This window comes from Natator depressus, chromosome 4, assembly GCF_965152275.1.
Source record: "Natator depressus isolate rNatDep1 chromosome 4, rNatDep2.hap1, whole genome shotgun sequence".
Classification (NCBI taxonomy): domain Eukaryota; kingdom Metazoa; phylum Chordata; order Testudines; family Cheloniidae; genus Natator; species Natator depressus.
Window position 1 is genome coordinate 17,263,146 of NC_134237.1, and position 23,627 is coordinate 17,286,772.

A 23,627-nucleotide genomic window follows, 5' to 3' on the forward strand; every position below is an offset into this window, starting at 1 on the left:
GGAGGTGGATTAGGCATTTCAAGAACAGAAATATGCAAAACACACCTGCTAGTAATGGGGGACTAAGTACTCAGACATTTATTGAAAAAATAATACAGCAAAACACAAAAATTCCAGTAAGTTTTTGCAACCTATTGGGGAAAACTTTTTTGTTTCAGAAAGTAGAGGCAGTAACCAGTGAAACAGCCATTTTAGACTTGATTGTGACCTACAAGGAGGAATTGGTTGCAAATCTGAAGGTGGAAGGCAACCTGGGTGAAAGTGATGATGAAATGACAAATTTCATGATTCTAAGAAATGGAAGAAATAAATACAGCAGAATAAGGACAATGGAGTCAAAAAGCAGGCTAAACACTCTGAACTTCTGATGATGAACTCTTCTGATGATTGGAAACCTTTGTCTAATTACAAGCCTAAACTTGTTGATGGCCAGTTTATATCCAGTTGTTCTTTTGTGGGAAAGCAAGCATTAGGGTGGCTAGTACTGTCAACAAGCGGACCCCACTCCAACAAAGATGGAAGCAATTGTGGGGACTTAAACTGCAAGGAGTCCAAGTTAATTGATGCTGGAGCATCCAGCTCCAGAGGAGTGTGCAGAAGAGCTGACACTGGTGCTCAACAATCTTCAAGCAACTCTTGGGTCAGTACAAAAAAAGAGAGAAACTATCTTGGCAATGGTGCCAAGCATGGAACAGGTATGGAGGTTGGCACCTCCTGAGTCAGTGACAATGCTGCTGAAGTCTTGGTAGGAGGCACTGATCTTGTCTTCAGTGCCACTTTGAATGTATTCAATGCCAAATGAGGGATTTGCTCCCAGTAGAGCACAGAGGAGATTACAACCCTGAATCTATGGTAGAAGGTGGCATTAAGGCTGGAGTGGCACAGTGCATCTTGGCTTCAATGTCAGAGGGTCTCAGCACAGAGGCTGGTCTTGGTATCTTTCACGGGCCCATCAAGATATCAGACTAAATACTTAACAGACCATACTCTGGCTTTACCAAATGAGTTTCACCCATGCACAGGAGGCACCAAAAGTGGTACAAATCTTAAAGCCCCTGTGGGAATTAGGGCCCAACACAGTGGCAATAAAGGGTAAGGAAAGGGTCATCTACACTGAACTAACCTATACCACACTTAAAGCTAGTGAAGAAAGACTGAGGGTATGCTAAGTGAAGATTTAGTGTGAGAACACAAAAGCAAGTTCCATTTGCCTTCTGTAATGACAGATAATTGGAAGCAATTGGTAGGTTGCACTCCCTATAAAATAGGGCGAGTTCTCTTGTGAATCTTCCAGTGGGCACAGCTTTTCAAGGCAGTTTCACAGCTCAGCACCAGAGGTGGCATATACCAGAAGAGGGAATGTACAGAAGCTGTCAAAAAGAAGGGATAATCACTGAAAAAACCTGCAGATCCCATGTGCATACCAGCAACGCATATGGTTAACTGCTGCCATGAGTACTAAATGTCAATAACTCAAGATCAAGCCAAAAAACAGATTTCTATGAGATCAGGGGAGTGAGCACAGGTATGGATATATTTTTGATTCCGGCTTCCAAGAGATTAAACACTAAACAGGATTTAAAATACCCTTGTAGGGTACTTTAAGTCATTTGACATCCCTTCTCACTGTACAAGTTTAAAACAGAAGTCAAATAACACTTTATATAGAAAGCTCAGTACTTACTGCTATAGTCACCATATCCATAGTAGTTGTTGTAACCAGTGTAGTCATATCCTCCATAGCCACCATATCCTGGGCTGTTGTAGCCATAGTTGCCATATCCCTGATTCCAGTAGTTGCTATATCCCTGGTTCCAGTTTTGACTGGGGCCTGAAGCACAGTAGTAAATTGCCAAAACATTAGAAGACTGAAAGAATATAGCCACCTTTCTAAAATTAGTAAAAAGTTAAGCACAAACTTACCACCACCTCTTCCACGGGCTCTTCCAACAAATCCTCCTCTACTGCCCCATTGCTGTTGCTGCTGATACTGTTCCTTTGACATGGCTACTTTTATTTCACACTAGAAGACCAAAAGTTAAAATCAAACCTAATTGGAAAAAAAGCAGTCTTTAAAGTAATTTATAGCCAACTGATTGTAAGTTAGTACTTTAGTTAAGAGAAGAACGTAGAATAAAAAATAGTCACACTGGAGTCTTATGAAAAAGAACAAACAACTTCAATCTAAAAACAGTTACCTACTCTATTTCATAGCCTGTGAAAATTCAGTGACAAACTGTTTCCATCCCATCTGGTATAGACACTAATTCTTAAAGGAATTGTTTAGATTAAATTTTATTTCCATACTTCAGTTTTTCATCTGGTTTACAAATTTTATAGCCTTAGAAAGTTTGGACCAGATTGAATTATGAAAGCATCACTAGTTTTACTCAGTTACGTTTTGAAAGCTCAACTCAGCTGTCAGTATGTAAACAGTCACGTAAAACTTAAGCTTTAATTTTTACATTATTTTTGCTATTGGCCATACTTACACAAGTGATGCGATTTCTGAACTACACAGTCCAGGATCTGATAGTAAGCATGTTTCCATTTTGGTTTAGTACCAGTTTAAGACAATTTTCACTGGTTTATACTCCACTTAAGTATTTTACTAACAAGAAAGCATTTCCAAGTGGTTGAACAGTTAAACCAGGATGCAAGTATGATACTGATTCAAAGAAACAATCCATTTCAAAACTATAGATAAAGCATATGCGGTAGAAGAGGGCAGAGAAGGCTGTGGAGGGGAGAGATTCCAAGGTTCTTAAAGGAGGCTGTAGTGGGTCCAGAAGGAGATGAGGGGTAGGTCTCACCCGGGGGGTGGGAAGGTTGGTGCATTGAGCCCTGCCAGTAGGAGTGAGTGAGTGTGCTGTTGCCAGACCCCTGAATGAAAAGGATGATAAATTGTCTAAGCCCTGGTCTACACTAGGGGCGGGGGTCGACCTAAGATAACGCAACTTCAGCTACGCAAATAGCATAGCTGAAGTTGGCATATCTTAGGTCGACTTATGTTGCTGCGAGGACGGCGGCAAGTCGACCGCTGCTGCTCCCCCGTCGACTCTGCTTCAGCCTCTCCGGAGTCAAAGGGGAGCACGTTGAGGGATCGATTTATCGCATCTAGATGAAATGCGATAAATCGATCCCCGATATATCAATCACTACCCGCCAATCCAGCAGGTAGTGAAGACCTGCCCTTAGGCCACAAACTTTTTGGTAGCAAGAGTGGCATAAGGCCCAGAGTCTCTGTTCTAGAGGAAGACATGAACAAGGATTCCCAATATGCATCAAAAAACGAGGCGCACACTTGGTGCTTATATAATACAAACATCGATGAGCTAAAATACTTTGTTGTAGCTACACCATACATTTCTAGAATACTACCACAAATAAAATGGAAGCAGCTCTTAATGTATTCCACACACAGAAAGTTATTTGCTCTGTTACTACAAGTAATTTAAAATTCCTCTAGTAAGACTTTAACATACTTTACTAAGACCGACGTTGTGGTATTTTTTTTCCATTATTTTCTTCACTGGTTCCTCATCCTTGAAAGTAATAAAGCAGAATCCACGCCTTTTGTTGGTTTTGTTGTCCATGGGGAGTTCTATAGATTCCACCTGGTGAAAACAAGTTAACATATTTCAATGTCATTCTTACTAAACAACCCTCCATACTTTACTATGTTTAAAATCAGATAATTACACAAAGTTACATCTGCATAGCTCATATTAGTTAACTGAACTTATTTAACAGATACATGCAGGTAACAAGTTCCATGCAGAGGCATTTTGCTCTCACCATACATGGAAACTGATACCTATATATTTCATGTTCACATTCAAATTTAAGTTACATGTTAAATAAGTCTTCAATAATTACATCAGCATGATTTGCTTCACAGTATTTTTCAGTCAAGTATTTCTAATTTCCAGGAGATGTAGTTCCAGTGTCATAGCACCTGTATTACCCATCCTGGCACTAAAACCATGTTACAAGAACAATTTTAGATCCGGAGTTTAAGAACTTGACTGCAAATATACCAATGTAAGTAAGGAATGTCCAACATATCTCCTTACCCAAGTTACAAAGTAGGTTCCAATTTAACATAGACCAGTTAAGGTCCACAGTACATTACAAAGTGGAACTTCATTTGTAATCAGGGTAGAGCACAACCAGTTGGTGACCAGGTTTCTTGACTGTTGTGTTGACATGGGCTGAAAGGTTCGTGTTAGAAGGATTCGCCAGGTCAGTGGGGAATAGGCAGCCATTTAAGTCAGCTTTATAGAATTTATGGAGGTTCACCAGCAAAGCACAAAAGATACTTTTGCCCGCATTTACCATTAAGATAATGTTAGAAAATAAAGCAGAAGTATTTTACTCCCCTTTCAAAAAAATGTCTCAGCCCACTGGGTGAAGAGAATTTTCAAGGCAAATCTGAACTGCTTTAGAAACCAAGATTAGATTCCCACTTAGTCTAAAAAACTTCAAACACTCTAGTTAGGTCTAGAGAATACACTGGCCAGGCATATAATGTTAAGCCTCAACATTTTAAATACATGTGTTAAAGCAGCACCACTGTCAAAATTAGAATGTTTCCATGTCAGAAGGTACTCAAAATAGAAGTGGATTAAACAGCTTTGGTCACATACCTCACCAAAACCTCCAAAATACTCCCTTATTTTCTCTTCAGGTGTATCTGGAGATAGTCCACCAACAAAAATCTTTTTAACAGGTTCTTTTGTTTTCATGGCTTTAGCTCTTTTAGGATCAATCACTTTTCCATTCAGTTTATGTTCTTTTTGGTCCATGACCTATAAAATTTGAAGTTAACAACATTTTGACTTTTCAAACTAAATACTTTACTGCAGTTTTCGGTAAAATGTAATGCCAAAGATACAGGATCAACTAAAGATGGGCATAAACTGAGCACTTTTACAAGTGCATAACCAAGTAATAGGTCTGCAATATGGGCCAATATACACTGACTATACGTTTCCAAACTCTTCATCTAACCACTTATCACTTCGGAGCCGAGTGCCATAAAAGGAAGTTAAGGACACAGTATTCAAAGAAGGTACTCTAAAAGAAAGTTTGAAAAAGATCAAACCACTTTCTTCTCCCTTTACAGTTTGTGAACTACCATCTGTTTAGACCACATAAGCTCCAATATTGTTGCTGAGCAGATGGTTCCACACTACTGGATATCCAAAGCCCTTTGTTTTTTATATTGTTTAAAATTTCCCAGAACTTGATCAGTTTTATTATAAAAATTTAAAAAATGGGTGAAAATTGGTGCAAAAAGTTTACTTCCATTTTCTGGGTAAATACGAGGGTAAACACTGTGGGACCAGCCAGGCAACAAATAGAGAAAAATAAGAATATTGAAAGAGTGCAAACACAGTATAATACTGTGCATTAACAGTACATACACATGTGCATGTATTTGCCACTACATTAAATTACATTGCTTTAACAGAGCTTCGCATTTAGACTTAGACTAATTTATTATCATTTGCAGTGTTGTTGTAGCCATGTTATTCCCAGGATATTAGAGCGAAGAGCTAATACACAGAGAAGCTCAAAAGCTTGTCTTACACCAACAGAAGTTGGCCAAATAAAAGATGTTAACTCACTCACCTTGTGTTTTTAATTTATTAACAAACAAACATCTAACAACGTATTGGATTTTCCTAACAGTCATATTTTCAGGTACTTGAATGGTCCAATAATCAAGTGAAAATTGGTATAAACCAAACAGCTTTTGTAAAACCCAGGAATTTTTTGGTAAAAAATCAGAAACGAAGGGCGTTACGGATAGCGAAGGTTTTTTTCGACAGCATTTAATACCGTAGTGTCTGAGGTCTTGTCTACGCTACGAAATTATGTTAACCTAACTTACGTTGGCATACAGCCACCGCAGTTATTAAATCGCTTGTGCGCGCACACACTCTGCTTCTTGTGTCAGCAGTGTACCTCCTCACCAGGAGCACTTGTAACAATTCTATTGTCAGTGTGGGGCATTGTGAGACAGCTCCTGAAAGCCAGTAACTGTTGAAGTAAGCAATGCAGTGTCTACACGGACACTGCATCAACTTAATTACATCGACTGACTCTACACTGGTCGGAGAGGTGGTGTTACTAAGTTAGCATAGAGATGAACTTACGGCGGTGGGCACCAAATGTAAGTGAAGACACTTCCATAGCTAGGTCGATGTAAAGCAGATGACATCAACCTACCACTGTAGTGTAGACAAGGACTAAGGCCTGACATGCTGAGAGAGATTTCCTTGCAGTGAAGGACATGAGACCATGCTTCAAGAAATGCTGTTCACTGCCAAGGAGTTGGACAGGTCAGATAGATGGCTGAAGTAAAAGCATTTTAAAAAGCAGCCTCTGGAAAAATATTGCTTCTCAAAGCTGTATCTTTTTAATAGATTATGTAAACGAGATGCACGCAAGAACCTTATTACTGAGTTTCTGTACTGTTCATTTAAAGGGTAAATGAATTAATTAGATTAGAGAATAACACTACCTTATCTACACTCTCAGACTCTTTAAAAAGTACAAAGCCAAAACCCCTTGATCTCCCTGTGATAGGATCTAACTTCAGAGTGCAGTCTACGACTTCACCAAATTTGGAGAAGTAGTCCTTCAGATCTTTCTTTGTAGTGTCCCAGCTAAGGCCTCCAATGAACATTTTCCTGTAAAGACAGATATTAACAAATTAATAATCTTGTTCTAAAATTTGATATACAGGATATATTTTATTTTATCATAAGAGCTCATTTTTCCAATTAGGGAACTTTGGTAGGATACTATCAGCAATACCCCGTTATACATCTGATCATCCCTCTACATTTCAGAAAGTGGTCCTGGTCAAATTTGCCACAACTGAAAAATCTACATAAAAGTGACATTTTGAGTTCCATATTTGTGTCCGTCATTTATTTAGTTTACAAATAAGACTTATTAAGCTGCCAGCCCTACAAACTCAATGTGGGGGCTGAGAAGACAAGGAGGATTCTTCCTACTTCACACCACCACCACCGAAGATCCTTCCAACCACATTCTGTTCTCAGTTGCACTCACTCAGCCCCACAGAGGATCAAATGTTGATTAAGTTGTCATTATTCCATAGTTACTTTTCAAAATAAATCACAAAGTAAGTGCAGATTACCCATTGAGCCGTATATGCCAGTCTGGGCTGGACAGGCACAAATATGTCTGGTTTGCCACTACTTAAGTTCCTAGACAAAAACTTTACCAAGTTGGGGACAAATTACTCTACTCACATAGAAGGGGAGTATGCAGTACTGGAGCATGACTATAAAGTTATGTGCTCCGACCAAGACCAATACTAAATTTATAAAATTATATACTGATGAGGCCATGTGTTATTTCAAAAATGAGTGCCCAAACAAGTTGTAAATCCATTGTTTTCCCAATCAAACTGGCCATGCAACTTAATGTGGGCAGGCTCATCCAAGTTTGATTTTCATTTTAATTGTAAATATGGTGGTACACTAGATAGTTTGGAATCAAGTTACTCTCCCAATGCAAAGAGTTGGGAAATAAGGGGTGAAAAGGCCAAACATCTTACCTCCTCAGAAGGGAACATTTTATGATTTTTGTCAACTTTAATCAATCAAGTGAAATTGCGAATGGAATCTTTCCTAAAACTATTAGAAAACCGTTATTTGTACCCATTCCAGTGAAGAATCATTTTAAAGTAATTTTGCTTTATATTGGCTCCAAAAATCACAAGAGAAAACAAGATCCAGCCAGATCTGCAAAGACATTTCCGACAAGACCTAGTTCTCTTTATTGCCCCAACTAAAACTTATTTGTATTCATTCTAGAAATCACTAGAATGTTCCTCAGCACACAATAGAAATCCGAACTCCTCTATGTTAAACATGTGCAGAAAGTTACTTTACAAAATATATACCAGCACATAGCATGAGTTCTGTCACATCACTATATGCCGGACGACCTCTTTAAATCGAAGCTGCACATACAGATCGGACCATCAAGGCCACTCACTTCCAGGTCTTGCTACGTTAGTCATGGCCTTAGGAATGCATAGTCTTTTGACAGATTTATCTAATCCTTATGCAACTGCAGTGGACAGAGAGAGAGGCTCCAGCCTTCAGATGTTACATGTTTAATACCAGTGACTACAACTTATCTCCCCCCACCCCCCCACCAAAAAATAAATACATACATAATGAATTCATCCCCAGCAGACCCACTCCTCTCCATCCCTTCATATATTATTCCAATTGCCTTTGCTCTCTACCACAGAGTACTAGAAGCCCTTCCCAGGATTAGTGCTTTCAAGACAAATATGGAGGGGTTAGTTGGGCAACTGAGTGTTGCACCACCACATTAGTGGTGCCAGACACTCAGAAGTGCTCTATGCTCCAGAGATGCTTTAAAACACCGATATTCAGACTTCAGTGGTTCAGGAGTCAATTAGCAACCAATATTACCTAAAACAGCCCCAATAGCGTGAAAACTCTGTTTCATTTTCTTTTATATATATTATTCTCACTGCAAAATGACTGACCAAATATAATTTTATCAACTACAACTGGTTAATAACATAGTAAAAGCATCCTTATTGGTTAATAATGAAATCACACAGTGTTTTAATATCACATGCTGCAAAGAGCCTCAGGAGACGCATTAAAGAGCCACTTGCAGCTCGTGAGCCTCAGTCTGAGTATCACTGATTTAGGAGGATACATTTATGGGAGAATTTCTTCAAGTTTTCAAGGTTTTTATAACAAAAGAAAAGGCTTAGTGTTATATCCATGGCATGTTGGGGAATAAGATTTCCCAACAAACAATTTGGGGAACTTTTTTCTGAGTGAAGCAAGAAAAGAAAAAGATGACATGCTTACAGAAGGGCTCAATAAATGAGCAAATTTTAGCAATGCAAACTTACCAAAACCTTCCCTCATATCATTATGCCCTTGAAAAGGCTAAACAGGGAAACTTACAGTACAAAAACATTTTTTGTCTACTTCCATAAAATAAGCATAGCAATACTGTTTAGATTAAGATAGGCCATTAGCATGGCCAGCCTTTTTGGCTCTTACAGATGTTGAAGTACTCTAAAATACTGTAATATCTTTAAATTAGGGCTGTTAAGCGGTTAAACAAATTAATCGCACGGTTAAACAATAGAATACCATTTATTTTAAATATTTTTGGATGTTTACTAAATTTTCAAAAATATTAATTTCAGTTACAACACAGAATACAAAGTGTACAGTGCTCACTATTTATTACAAATATTTGCACTGTAAAAAACATTGTATTTTTCAATTCACCTCATTCAAGTAATCTAGTGTAATCTCTCTATCATGAAAGTTGAACTTATAAACGTAGAATTATGTACAAAAAACCTGCATTCAAAAATAAAACAGTATAAAACTTTAGAGCCTAAAAGTCCCCCTCAGTCCTACTTCTTGGTCAGCCAATCACTCAGACAAACAAGGCTGGCTACAATTTGCTGGAGATAATGCGGCCTGCTTCTTGTTTACTATGTCACCTGAAAGTGAGAACAGGCATTCATACGGTACTGTTGTAGCTGGCATTGCAAGACATTTATTTGCCAGATGCGCTAAAGATTCACATGTCCCTTCATGCTTCAACCACCATTCCAGAGGACATGCTTCCATGCTGATGATGGATTCTCCTTGATAACGATCCAAAGCAGTGCGGACCGACGCATGTTCATTTTCATCATCTGAGTCGGATGCCACCAGCAGAAGGTTGATTTTCTTTTTTGGTGGTTTGGGTTCTGTAGTTTGCGCATCAGAGTGTTGCTCTTTTAAGACTTCTAAAAGCATGTTCTACACATTGTCCCTCTCAGATTTTGGACAACACTTCCCATTCTTAAACCTTGGGTTGAGTGCTGTAGCTATTTTTAGAAATCTCACATCAGTAACTTCTTTGCATTTTGTCAAATCTGCTGTGAAAGTGTTCTTAAAACAAACGTGTGCTGGGTCATCATCCGAGACTGCTATAACATGAAATACACGCAGAATGCGGGTAAAACAGAGCAGGAGACATACAGTTCTCCTCCCAAGGAGTACAGTCACAAATTTAATTGACGCATTATTTTTAATGAGCATCATCAGCATGAAAGTATGTCCTCTGGAATGGTGGCTGAAGCATGAAGGTGCATACAAATATTTAGCATATCTGGCATGTAAATACCTTGCAACGCCGGCTACAAAAGTGCCCTGCAAACACCTGTTCTCACTTTCAGGTGACACTGTAAATAAGAAGCAGGCAGCAGTATCTCCCATCAAAGTAAACAAACTTGTTTGTCTTAGCGATTGGCAGAATAAGGAGTAGGACTCAGTGGACTTGTAGGCTCTAAAGTTTTATACTGATTTATTTTTGAGTGCAGTTATGTAACCAAAAAAAATCTGCATTTGTAAGTTACACTTTCATGATAGAGATTGCACTTCAGTACTTGCATGAGGTGAAATGAAAAATACTATTTGTTTTTTCATTTTTACAGTACATATATTTGTAATCAAAATAGTAATATAAAGTGAGCACTGTGCACTTTGTATTCTGTGTTCCACTAAAGTCAATATTGAAAATATAGAAAAACATCCAAAAATATTTAATAAATTTCAATTGGTATTCTATTGTTATAAGTGCAATTAATTGCAATTTTTTTAATCGCGATTTTTTTTTTAATTAACAGCTTTAGTTAACTACAATTAATTGACAGCTCTACTTTAAACATTAAAAAGTTGTAAGAGAGGATTGTCTATTTGACAAAATGCATTGTATGTCTATTGAAGACTGAAGTTAACATGGTATTTACTCTTTTATGAAACAGTAGCAACATGGGTTTTAATTTCCCACTTTCAAAGAAGTGTTTTACTTTTGGATTCCCTAGAATCTGGGCTTTTGTATTTATCTCAGTGTTTAAATATTATGTTTGATGAGCAGAGTGAAAATACCCAGATCTACCTTATTTTTACTATGTGAGGATTCCCTTTGGCTACATGGGATATTAGATGAACATTACACATTTCCCCCCTTCCTGCTATTTTAATTTTAAAATTAATTTAAAGTTAGATGTTTGAATTTAAAAGATTTTAACTGTGTACACCTCATTTAAAAGTGAATTTCACTTGCAATCCGTCTTAAGGACTCAGAACAATTTACATTGGTTATTAAAATGATTTTCGAAGTGTTTGAATGGATAATTATGCTATGCATTACATGTTACTTTTGTAATGAAAAGTTATTGAATTATTGATATAGAAATACTGTATGAAATGCTCCATTTAAAATAGGTTAAATATGGGAAGCAAGTCCACTAATGACATGAGCTTGATGCTGCTGATACAACCCAGCCTAGTCACTAATGTTACTTGGGTCGGCAAGAGCTCATGTCAATCTACCCAGCAAAATCAACCAACTTCCAACTCAAGTGCTAATAGCCATCTATTGTGGGATTTTATACTGCTGCGTATCACTGTAGTATCTAAGAATCTTCCACTTAAAATCAACAGCAACAATAAATCCCCTAGTGGACTTTGGGGGGGCTATGACTCCTTTCCCTTGGTGTAAAAACTCTGTTTGCATTAAGTTTTGGGTTGTTTTGTTTTTATTTGTAAATATTATTAATTTTCTTTTTAAAATAGGAATTTAGTGGTCATGCCAGAAGTCTGTGTTGTGTCATAATACTCATGCCCAGACCCAAGTGCCCCATCAAGTTCCTTCTCTTCAAAAGTATGAGGAAACAGAGAGACTTTACAGTGTGCCTCGAAAGCCAGGCTAGCTCTATCAGCCAAACTGGGAGATGAGGAGTACCACAACCAACTTGAGCACCTGAACTGATCTTAACTGTGGTGATTCACAGGTGGCATCTGATAGGAATACAACTGGAACAGTTCACAGGATTTATCTTAAAAAAAAAAAAAAAAAGACAGTACAGGTGAGTCGCATCATATACGCATTTAACTTATGTGAATTCAACTATACGCGCTCGGCCTAAAGAAAAAACAACAAGATACCTGTAAATAGTGTGGGCGATTCCATCCACCATTCCACTCAATAAGCGTATGTCCCGGAGTGAGCGTGAGATGGGCGACACAAATCTGCTGTTCCCTCAGTCGGTCTCAGTTCCCGCATGCCTCTCATAGTCTGAGCATCTTGCCGCACTGAGTGTGATTCTAATGTTTAAAGATACTGTACGTATTTTTCGTACAACATGGCCCCTAAACACAAGCCAACTACTTCATCTGGTGCTCAACTGAAGAAACAGTGATCTGTTCTAACGCTGGAGGAAAAACTGGCTGTGTTGGACTTACTGAGAGACGGTATGTCCGTCTCCAACATGGCGCGTAAATATGGCCGCAATGAATCTGGCATCCGTGCCATCAAGATTCAAGACAGAGAAATTCGTCCAGCCGTGGCATCCAGTGCTCCAATAACGAGCCAGGTGCGTGATAAGACTTTAGTAAAGACTGAAAAGGCATTCAACTTATGGCTGGAAGACATGAACCGTAAACGTGTGCCTATCGATGGCAAAACGTGAGAAAAGGCTCTTAGCCTCTACGCGCTGTTCAAACCTCTCGCCGAAGAGGGACAACCTTCTGATGAGAAGGAATTCAAAGCCAGCCAAGGTTGGCTTAACAGTTTTAGGAACCGCTTCAACCTCAAAAACATGCAGACTACAGATGAAGCTGCACCTGCCAACGAAGAGGCAGCAAAAGCCTACCCCGAACAATTAAAGAAAAATCACAGAAGAAAAGGGCTATCTTCCGGAACAAGTTTTTAATGCTGACGAGACTGGGTTCTTCCGGAAAAAAAATGCCCAACCGTACTTACACTTCGAAATCAGAAATACAAGCCCCTGGCTTCAAAGCAGCTAAAGACCGTGTGACTGTTGTTTTATGGCAATGTGGCTGTGCATTTAATAAAGCTGGGCTTCCTCTACAGGGCTGCAAATCCCTGTGCCCTAAAAGGCAAGAACAAAAATCTCCTGCCTGTGTTCTGGCAATCAAATAAAAAGGCTTGGGTGACGGCAGCATTATTTCTGGATTGGTTCCGCAAGTGTTTCATTCAGGAGGTCAAGCGGTACCTCGAAGAGAAAGGCCTTGACTTTAAAGTGTTGCTGATCATAGACAATGCTCCTGGCCACCCTGCAGCACTCCGGTCTGCGCATAATAACGCGGAAGTCATCTTTCTCCCCGCGCCCCTCTATACCACTTGCATCCTCCAACCTCTCGACCAAGGCATGATTCGCTGTTTCAAGACCACGTACACGAGGCTTACATTCCCACGGATACGTAGCGCTATGGATGCTGAGCCCAGTCTTAATGTGATGGAGTGTTGGAAGTCCTTCAACATTGCCGATTGTATCAAACAGGCAATGGATGCAATCAAGCCTGAAACAGTCAATGCATGTTGGCGAAACCTATGGAAAGAATATGTGAATGATTTTAAGGGTTTCCCGACCATTGACAAAGAAGTGAAACACACTGTTCAGGTGGCCAGCCAAATGGGTGGTGATGGCTTCGTCAACATCCTTGAGGAAGAAACTGAAGAATTAATTGAGAGCCATAGAGAAACACTGACTAACCAAGAGTTACAGGAACTGATAAAATCGTCTACAGAAGACGAAGATGACGACAACGAACAGGAAGAGCCAGCAAGTTGGAATCTTCATAAATTTGCTGAAGTGTTCCAAGCAGCGAAACACCTGAATGATTTAATTTCTGAATATGACCCCTCTATGGAATGAAGCCTCAAAATCACACGTAGTATTATGGACGATTTGAGACCGTAACAAGAAATGTTTGAGCAGCTCAAGAGACAACAGCGACAGTTGCCGATCACCATGTTTTACAAGGAAAAACAACCAGCAGCAGATGAGCCTACGCAATCAACTTCTCGAGCTGAACCAGAGCCAACCACATCGTCTACAACTCGCTCTCCGTCACCTCCCCATCTCCTAGATCAATATCAAGCCCTGACAACCCCCTGTAATTAAAAATACAGTACTGTAAAATTATATTTTCCATATGTACTCTATTATATACTGTACATTACTGTATATATTATACATATTACTGTACCGGGTTTTACACACAAAACCATGTACAGTATACTGTACTTCATGGGCAATTTAAGGGATTTTCAAGGGTAATTTTGACTGCAAGCGATTTTCGCCTTACGCGCTGACTTTAGAACCTGACCCCCGCGTAAGATGCAACTCCACTGTACATTATTCCCACCAGTCAAAGTCCAGGAAATTTTGTATTTGTAAAAATTATCCCAGTTACACAACACTGGGTTTTAAAAGTGGCAACCTGCATGCTGAAGTTTCAGAGAATATAAACAGATAAAAAAAAAAAAAAAAAGAACACATGCCGAGTACCCACACTACCAACTGAAGTCAATGGGAGCTAAAGGTGTTTAGCATCTCCAGGGGGGAAATGAGGCCGTTATAAACCCAGAAGTTAAAGTTGAGTGGAATTAGACAGTACCACAGAGTTTAAAAGACTTTATGCTAGCTATGGAATGGACTCCTTTATTTAACCACCCTGATGTATGGTGGGTATATATAGGTGCCAGTAATGTACATAGTAGCCTGTGATGCAGTAATGTAAGAATGGAACAATTTCATAAGACTAATAAGGCAGAAAAGGTCACTGCCAATGAAAGCCGCAGAAATATATTTTACAGGTACAATAAATAAGGCTAAGTTTTTGTTATAATTATTTTTAGTAAAAGCCATGGACATGTCACGGAAGCAGTAACCTGTCTGTAACTTTTGTTGCTGCGGCAGCTTTATGGTTTCCCCCACCACCGTGGTGGCTAGGACCTGTGGGGTTCCCCCTCTGGCCACGGCAGCTGGAAGCTGCAGGGGTGCCCTCCTCCACCCATGGCAACTGGGAGCTGCAGGGTGACCATATTTCCCAAAGAGAAAATGGAACACCCACAGCCACTCACCTGAGGCATCCCCCCTTGTGCGCACCTGAGGCTGTTGCCTGTCACTGGAACCCTGAGGAGGGCCCCCTCAGGAGTCCGTCACCTGTCAATGCAACACTGCAGGGGGCCCCCTGTTGCTGGAACCCTGCCAGGGTCCCGCTGCCTGCCAGCTCCAGAGTCTAATAACCCTTGGGGCTGAAGCAGAGAATGTCATGGAGGTTTCTGGAAATCACGGATTCCCTGACTTCCATGACCTCTGTGACATAAACGTAGCCTCAACAATGAACAATGTTAGCAATATGGCCTCTGGAAAAGTGGAATCTCTTCAGAAGAGTATTTCCTCGGCAAATTACTAGAGAAAAATGCAGTATCAAACCAACTCACTAATGTACACAACACAAATTCTCTGGATATGCTGAATAAAGCCAAACTGACAATGTCTGACCAACGAACAAGGAAGAATCAATCTCCCTAAAAAAAATCACTTCAAAATACCTTTAGGAAGAATGACAGTATCAACAGTTTCCTCAGAGGATTTCCTATGTAATCAGTATGGCCCTACCAAATGCACAGTCCATTTTGGTCAACGTCACAGTCATAAGATATTAAAAATAATAAATTTCACGATTTCAGCTATTTAAATCTGAAATTTCAGTGTTGTAATTGTAGGGGTCCGGAGCCAAAAAGAAGTTGTGGGGTGGTCACAACATTACTGTGGTTGAGAGTCATGGCTCCTAGCCAGGAGCCCAGCTCTGAAGGCAGTGCCACCACCAGCAGCACCACAGAAATAAGGGTGGCAATACCATACCATGCTTCCCTTACTTCTGCGTTGCTGCCTACAGAGCTGGGCCCTCAGTCAGCAGCCACCACTATCAGGCCGCCCAGCTCTAAAGGCAGCAGTGCAGGTGGCATGGTATGGTATTGCCACCCTTATTTCTGCTGGCCAACAGCCACCGCTCTCCAGCCACCCAGCTCTGAAGGCAGTGCAGAAGTAAAGGTAGAAATACAACGACCAGCCTAAAATAACCTTGCAACTCCCTTTTGGGTCAGGACCCCCAATCTGAGAAACTCTGGTCTCGCCCATGAATAGTACAGTATAGGGTAAAAGCACACAAAAGAGCAGATTTCATGGGCCGGGACGCGTTTTTCATGGTCGTGAATTTGGTAGGACCCTAGTAATCAGCTTGTGGTTTGGTGTTACCAATCCTCTTTAGAAATCTGGACCATCACCTCTTCCTACATAGTCACTAATTCCCAAGTAATGCACCCTCACAGTGGTGGTTCAGTGGATAACATGGGGCATTCTCCTAGACCTTGACTACAAATCAAGACTACACTCTGAATTAAGACTTCAGGAGCTTACTTTCAATATGAATTGAAGTGAGAAAGCTATAACAAAGATTTTTGAGCCAGCCAATTCACATGGGTGAGAACCACTGCAGCCAGTCACTGTGGAATGTAAATGCATCCCATAAACTCTCAGATCGCAGAAGCAGCATTTACAGGGCAGAGAGGAAGCCATGTCTCTCCAGCTCTCAGAAGAAGGGTTACAATGTCATGAAACCTTTAAAGAGACGAGATCCTGGAAACATCCCAGAAAACATATAAGGATTAGAGACTCAAAGCTGTACAGAAGTGAAAAAAAACGCAGAAAATATGGAGCAAGGAACTGAAAAAAAGGAGTGGGAGGAAGATGAGACAAAGCTAAGAAGGTGACGGTCCTACCTTTAAAGGCTGAGTTTATGACTTTGTCAATCAGTAGCCAAATAATTCAGAACATACTCAAACTCCAAAACTCCAGGGTAAGAAAAGCAGTCACTGAGGCCCTAAGTTTACAAACCAAGCTTTCTAACATATACAGGCAAATAGGTAAGAAGATAGTAAGTTTTCAGGATTGCACCACACAAAGTGCAAGCAAGCCTTAATCAAAATATTTCAACATACATAGCAGCCACTGAAATCTGATGTGTACGCTCTATTTTTGCCAGGGACTGTTCCTGACCTCTTCTTGAAAGGTGGGTTTTTATTTTTTAAAGATCAATCACTTCTGACTAGTGGAGACTTATAAATTTAAAGATGCTGGAAGGGAAATCAGTTTCTGGTCTCTATTCCCACCTCAATAAGAGGGGTGCCTGTACGTGGCGGGTTCGGTCTCTGCTACTCTAACTTCACCAGCCCCAGCTTTTCCCCTTGGATCATTCTCCCACATGAATATATCCACAATGCTTGCCTCTGCTGTTGCCCTGATCTTGCCCAAGCAGTAATGTGAAGATGACATGCGACTTGAGAGTTTCAGTGCTGTATATAGGGTTTTGAGTATCAGCAGAATTGACGATTCTTGTTAAAGGAACAGTCATCTTGGGGGAAAAAAATAGTCTCAGGAAGTCTTGAAACCTACTACAGTTATTTGGAATGCCTAATTTACATAAAAAAGTTAGAGAACACACATTTTCGGGGAGTTTTCATTAAACAACTTGGTGCATCTGACAGTAGTTTATGGACAATTTCTCCTCCATGTGCTCCCTGCTGAAAAAAAAGTAGCTGTGTAAATGGGGGAGCAGAAGAGCCCTTCTGAAGTTTTATTTTTACTTAAAGAAAGTTCTATCGGGAAGTGAAATTTTGGGAATGTAGTGAATTTCAAAATTTGAAGTTTACAAGCTCCTTTTAATTGTGCCTACAGACTTGGTAAAACAATACTTCATCAGTTTACAACCAGACGACATTTGGAAGGTTACTGTCACAACTGTAAGAGCTTAAAACTAATGCCAAATCTATACTACAAACTTTTCCCAGAACAGCTATGGTGGTAAGAGAGTGGATTTGAGAGCAACACACACAGCTATACTGGCAAAAAAGCTTAATATACACACGGTTACACTGGCGAAACCGCACTTTTGGACCTATAACTAATTTTGCTCAGGGGAAGTGGGGGACTGGAATAAGTTTACCAACAAAGCCTTCCATGTGTAGAACTGACTTAGGGGAAAGCTTAAATTCTGCAGAAACTGTTGCTACTTGGGTCCTCCTCTGATAGGCCTGTCAGGAAATTTCCTACGAGAAATGACACGTGGATTTTTTTCAAGTCTAGCATTCAAGTTCTGGGAGACAAGATCAACAACATCCTGAGGCTCTTTAGCGGAGGGAATTAATACAATGTTACAGTGCAAGCATTACCTGGTATGTTCTGACACCATTCAGCAAAGTTACTCTTACAGTCTAGGCTGACAATCACGACCCTCCACAAAACCGCATCCACAATCTAGTCCCAACCCTCAACTGACCGTGCATTAAACAGCAAGGACATGGCAGAAACAACAGTTGTGAACTTTTAAGTTATAAAACTCAAAACCAAGTCAAAGGAAAACAGGAAGATACTGTATGTAAATATTTACCAATGTCAAACAAAGTGTTTGAAGCTTTTGTTTTTAAAGAAAAAAAATTCTGATTTTTCTCTCTGCTCTCAGTCAAGCCATTGTGTAAGCAGGGAGGGAAATCAAGAGGCTTCCAAGCATGTTTGCAGAGGGCGGGAGACAGATCTGCCATACGGAAGTTATCCTCATTCAATGAGCCTGTCTTCTACTCTACCATTCGACTAGTATGTCACCCCCAGGAGGGGAGGGAGCCATTTCAAATTAGAAAACTGAGTTAATTGAAGCCCCTCTGAACTATGGTTTGGTGGTACTTAAGAGAAAAGTATGTTGCTGCAGAGTCTCACTGTATTGGAGATCACAAACATATTTAGGACTACACTTCAATGAATCCTGGTCTATTCTGTTGTGCACAGCAGTGGTTCTCAAACTAGGGCCACCGCTTGTTCAGGGAAAGCCCCTGGCAGGCTGGGCTGGTTGGTTTACCTGCCGTGTCCGCAGGTTCGGTCGATCACTGCTCCCACTGGCCGCGGTTCGCCGCTCCAGGCCAATGGGGGCTGCGAGAAGCGGCACAGGCCCAGGAATGTGCTGGCCGCCCTTCCTGCAGCCCCCATTGGCCTGGAGCAGCAAACCACGGGCCAGTGGGAGCCGCGATCCGCCAAACCTGCGGACGTGGAAGGTAAACAAACCGGCCCGGCCTGCCAGGGGCTTTCCCTGAACAAGCGGCGACCCTAATTTGAGAACCACTGGTGTACAGAAACAGAAAGAATACTGGCAACTGTAATACTCAGGTGAGTACTCAGTGCCTAATCTAAAAAGATCAGCATATTTAACATTTCTGGAACATATTTAACAAACTGTTTACTTTAAAGGTACTTTGGATGCATTTAATTTCAATTACTAGTTAAAGGTAAACATTAATGAGATACTTAGCATACCTTATATTATGCTAATTACTACTAATTCAAGGCAAGCTTTAAAATGAAATCTTAGTTATAAATTGGCAAATTTGCTCATCTCACACCACGCATTAGCAGTTGTCTTCAGAAGATTAAGGGCTGATTTTACTAAGAATTTTTCACATAAGCAATCTAAGACAACCTTTGGTTACAGCAAATTCAGTAAGATTTTTGCTTCTTCCAAGAGGATGGCTCTTATAATCCAACACTTTGTACTATTTAAAACAAAAGATTTACTTTCAGTAAACCTCACTTCATTTTACTTGGAAATGAAAGAAAGGTAAATGCATTAGGATGAAAATCAGAGGGACATTATATCCATTTAACAACACTCAGTCAATATTTAGATATTTCTTCATTAATATAAAGGAACACTAATACAATGCATCTTGTTTGACTAAATGGTAGTTACATAATCATAGAATACAAGCCATTTAAGTAACACAATTTTTTTAAGCCTATACATTAGACCCTGCACATACAAAATTTTATAGTTTCGCAGGTCATATATCCTATTAGATATTTAAGCAATAACCACCGGGAATTTGTCCTGGGGATTAAAAGTTGCCAGTTAGTGGCACAAGCCAGACAGGTGCCCCCCAAAATGCTTTTCAATTTATTGCTATCAGAGCCCTTGAGCATTTAGAAATAAATGTAAAGTTTTACCATTCTTCCCGCTGTGGCGCTGCCGCTTCAGAAAGCCATGGGGAGGAGTTTGAATTGCTAGAGAACAACCAACCAATACAGTAACTGATCAAAATTCAATTTTCAGCATTTGTTAGGATTACAGTTTTAACTTATTTATACTTTTTATAAGACTTAGTGTAATCACTGTAGCTAGCTATCAAGCAGAGATGTTTAAGTGTCTAAACAACCTGAAGATGAGCAAGAGCCCACAGCAGCCATTAAAATGATACCAGCAAAGGGGCCAAAAACATTACAGGGAAAAACAAGCTAAAACAGCAATTAGCACAGTAGCATATCAATAGACTACAGATGGATGTTCACAGCTCAAGACTACATCTCAGTAATAAATTATGCGCATGCCATAGTATTGCACATGGTAATACAACTAAAAATCTTGCACTTCTGTTATGGTTTAGTTTCTTGATGTTTATATCACCTTCCCAAAGGCTAATTTGTTGTTCACCAACTAGAATCATTGACTAAATTTTTCCAACATCAGTGCCTACAGTTAGGTACCTAAACAGAAGTGGCCTGATTTTCCAGAGGTACTGAGCAGATGCTCTTCAACAGGAGCAGCAACAGGCTCCCCATTCTGAAAGATAGGTCACTGATTTACAAGCCTAAATATGGATTTAAAGATTTGTCTTGATTAGGAAAAGTTATGGTTACTTAATAAGTGTTACCTAACCCCAAGCAAATCTCAAACACTCAATCCACACAGACCATAAATCTAGATTTAACTATAGCTTTGAACACTCTTTTAACTTAAGTGTTCTGAACAGTACAAATTTTGGAGTGCAATTCTATTCTGAAAAGTAGCTAATGGCATTGTAAGGTTCCATATTACAAGCCCTGTAAAATCAATTTAAAAAACAAAACAAAAACAAAGTTCTTTTTGGCTTATATACCATCACCAACAATAAAGATGGTGCAATTAGAATTTAGCAAATACTCCTGTCGAGACACAAGGAGAAATATAATCCATATAACTTTTGCTGGGTTGCCTCTGTATGGCTTACAAGTGAAAAAAGCAGTGAATGCTTATTTCAGGCAGCAATGAAAAGCAGATGTGACTGAATGACAGACAACAGATTGGCTGAGTTAAGATGCCATTTCTGTTTCCTAAAAAATGATAATAAAAGCCTAAAACAAAACAAAAATACTCCAGGCAGAGTTTTTATCCTGAGAAGAGTCAGAATCCATGAAGTCCACTAAAGACTTTGCTGTTACTATTAACTTTTCATAGAAGGCACTACAATGATGAGCAGAGTATAAAACCCTAAAATAGGGATTCAATGTATACTTCACACTAGATACTATAATTACCTCCTTTAAAGATAAAGGCAGCAATAAATAAGTGTGAAAATACGACATTTTGAGCTGGGCGAGATCATGGAAGGGATTTTCAGAAAAAGATTGGGAGCTGTTGATGGCACAATGTAGTTTACCCGGCAGAGTACAAACTAACACAAAGGTGCGGGGAAGGTGGATTAGAGGAATACCAACAGTTCACAACACTAGCTGAGAGAGCACATTAAGTAGGAACTCCTGGATTCCATTCTGCCAGTAGCTGACTGTGGGACCCTGAGCAGTCACTTAAACACTGTCAACCTGAGATTAGTTAGTCTCATTACAGTGTCATCCACAATTGCAACAAGACTCAGGTACAGCGGCACTGCATTATCTAACCCAGCTCACAGCAGAACTAGCCGGTAACTGATGCAGCCAATGCACAAAGTAAACTGAAAACCAAAAGTATTCTTGATAGCTTTTCAGTTATAGCAATCTTAGGCGTGATCTGCCAGAGTAAAAAATCCTCAGACAGAAGTGTGTCTAAGTGCCTTTAGCTGTTGCAGGACGGATAAAGCCTGCTGTGCCTACGGGGTTGAGGATTAGGGACTCGATCCTGCAGCCAGTGGAAGTGAAATTATGGGGAGCACTCGCCTAAGGGCGACACCCCAGTGAGGTGGAGGGGTTGAACTTTCCTAGGGCGGCCCACAGCGCCCCAGCCAGCCTCGTCTCCCACTTGCAGACACACTCAGCCGCGGTCTCCCTGCCCCGCTCCGCGAGGGAACCGGCCGAGCAGGGGCGGCGATAATCGCGCGGCATCTCCCGACGCGGCCCGAGGCGCTTTACTGCCGCCGAGCCGGGGCGGGGATAGGCAGCCCCGCCACAGGCACACAGGGATCCTGGGCTCCCGCATAAACTGCCCCCAGGAACGGGGTTGGTGGCGGCGGCTGCTGGGGCTGTCACTGCGGGCCCCTGGCCACTGAGACGTAAACAGCGGGAAACCCCACCGCGCGGCCGGGGGAAAAGGGGGAGGGACAGGCCGGGAGCCGCCTCCCCGCCCAAAGCGGCCGTTACTCACCCTTCATCCTCCTCGTTCTTGCTCGCGTCTATCTTGGCTCCCTCCGACTCGGCGGCGGCGCCGCCGCCGCCTCCTCCTCCGCCTCCGCCGCCTCCCCCTTCCGCGCCGCCCGCCCCAGCCATCCCCTCCTGCTGCTCCGCCTGCTCCGCCGAGCCGCCTCCGGCTGCCGAGTCCCCCCCGAACTGCTGCTCCGACATGACACTGCCGCGCCCTAGGAGCCGCGGCGAGCTCGAGACAGGCGCGCGCGGATGCCCGCTTCCGCCTGCCGGCTAAGACCGCGAGGGCTCGTACTCCGGCCGGTGAACCTAGCTGCGGTGCCTCCTTCTCCCGCTTTAATGGCGCCGCCGCCGCCGCGAACCCAACGTAAAATGGCGGGCGGAAAGAACGCAGGAAGATCACGTGACCCCGGTCCCTTCTCCAGCCCGCCTTCCTCCTATTGTGTACACACTCTACCCTTCTCTGAACCACCGAGAGAGAGGAAGTGAGTGGATAGAGCGGCTCAAGAGCCATAAAGACGACAAAAAGAGAGTAGTCAAAAGGCTACTGTACCCCCCTTGTAGTACAGACTAGCGCGAAGGCGCGCTAGGGACGAGGTCCCGTGAGGGAGGGGCTCTACCCAGCCCCTGCGACCGGTGACAGCGGAGCTCCAGGCAGCAAGTGCCCTGGCTAAGGCAGCTTGGGCGGCAAGGAGCAGAGTTGCAGGGGGAAGCTTGTTACTGCCCTTCCCTGAGCTACCTGGCAGGGATGCGCCCAGTGCAGGGCCGCCCTATCTTAGGCCTGGGCGGAGTCCAGCGGACCGCCACCAGGCCTGGGCCCCAGCCGTTGTACAGTCCCCGATTGGCATCAGCCCTGGCCTCCCTTACGCACACAAGTAATGGGGCTTCAGCCCTGTCTTAAGAGGCAGGCAAAGGAGGGCGCCCCCCCCCCCCAGCTCAGCCTTGGAGGTGGATTGTGCCCAACCCTTTACGACAGGAAGTGAAGAATAGGAGCCTTGGGCACCTTTCTTTTGAACGGAAAACAATGTACTTACCCGTCCAGCCAGTCCTCCTCGTGTGGCTAGTGAGGAGGAGGGAGGATTTCTACATTGTCCTAGAGAGGAAGAAAAATTCCTACCTACTCCTACAGGGAATGTTAGTCCTGGAAAGAGGAAGAGATCCTTGGGAAAGCTGGTGGGAAGAAAGGTAAGTTTTGAAAAACTGTTACGTTCAATTTCATGATGCTTTCAGTTAGCTGAAGCACACCACTCACGGCTTAAAACTTGTTTCC

The 23,627-nt window shown here is 41.6% G+C and overlaps 1 protein-coding gene across 2 annotated transcripts in view; it reads right to left on the reverse strand.

Annotated features, from left to right (window-relative positions):
- The window catches only part of HNRNPD (heterogeneous nuclear ribonucleoprotein D), a 27,101-nt gene extending 4,362 nt beyond the window's left edge, over positions 1-22,739 (reverse strand). Inside the window, exons 1-7 of one of the 2 annotated variants that reach the window (XM_074950478.1) lie at positions 22,362-22,739; positions 19,973-20,029; positions 6,533-6,701; positions 4,650-4,811; positions 3,486-3,617; positions 1,924-2,023; positions 1,685-1,831 (exon numbers count right to left, since the gene is read on the reverse strand). In XM_074950478.1, the coding sequence (XP_074806579.1) occupies positions 1,685-1,831; positions 1,924-2,023; positions 3,486-3,617; positions 4,650-4,811; positions 6,533-6,701; positions 19,973-20,029; positions 22,362-22,558 (964 nt within the window). In that variant the 5' untranslated portion in view covers positions 22,559-22,739. The remainder of the gene's footprint in view (positions 1-1,684; positions 1,832-1,923; positions 2,024-3,485; positions 3,618-4,649; positions 4,812-6,532; positions 6,702-19,972; positions 20,030-22,361) is intronic. The other variant, XM_074950479.1, reaches the window with a different exon arrangement.
- Positions 22,740-23,627: the final 888 nt, after the last annotated feature.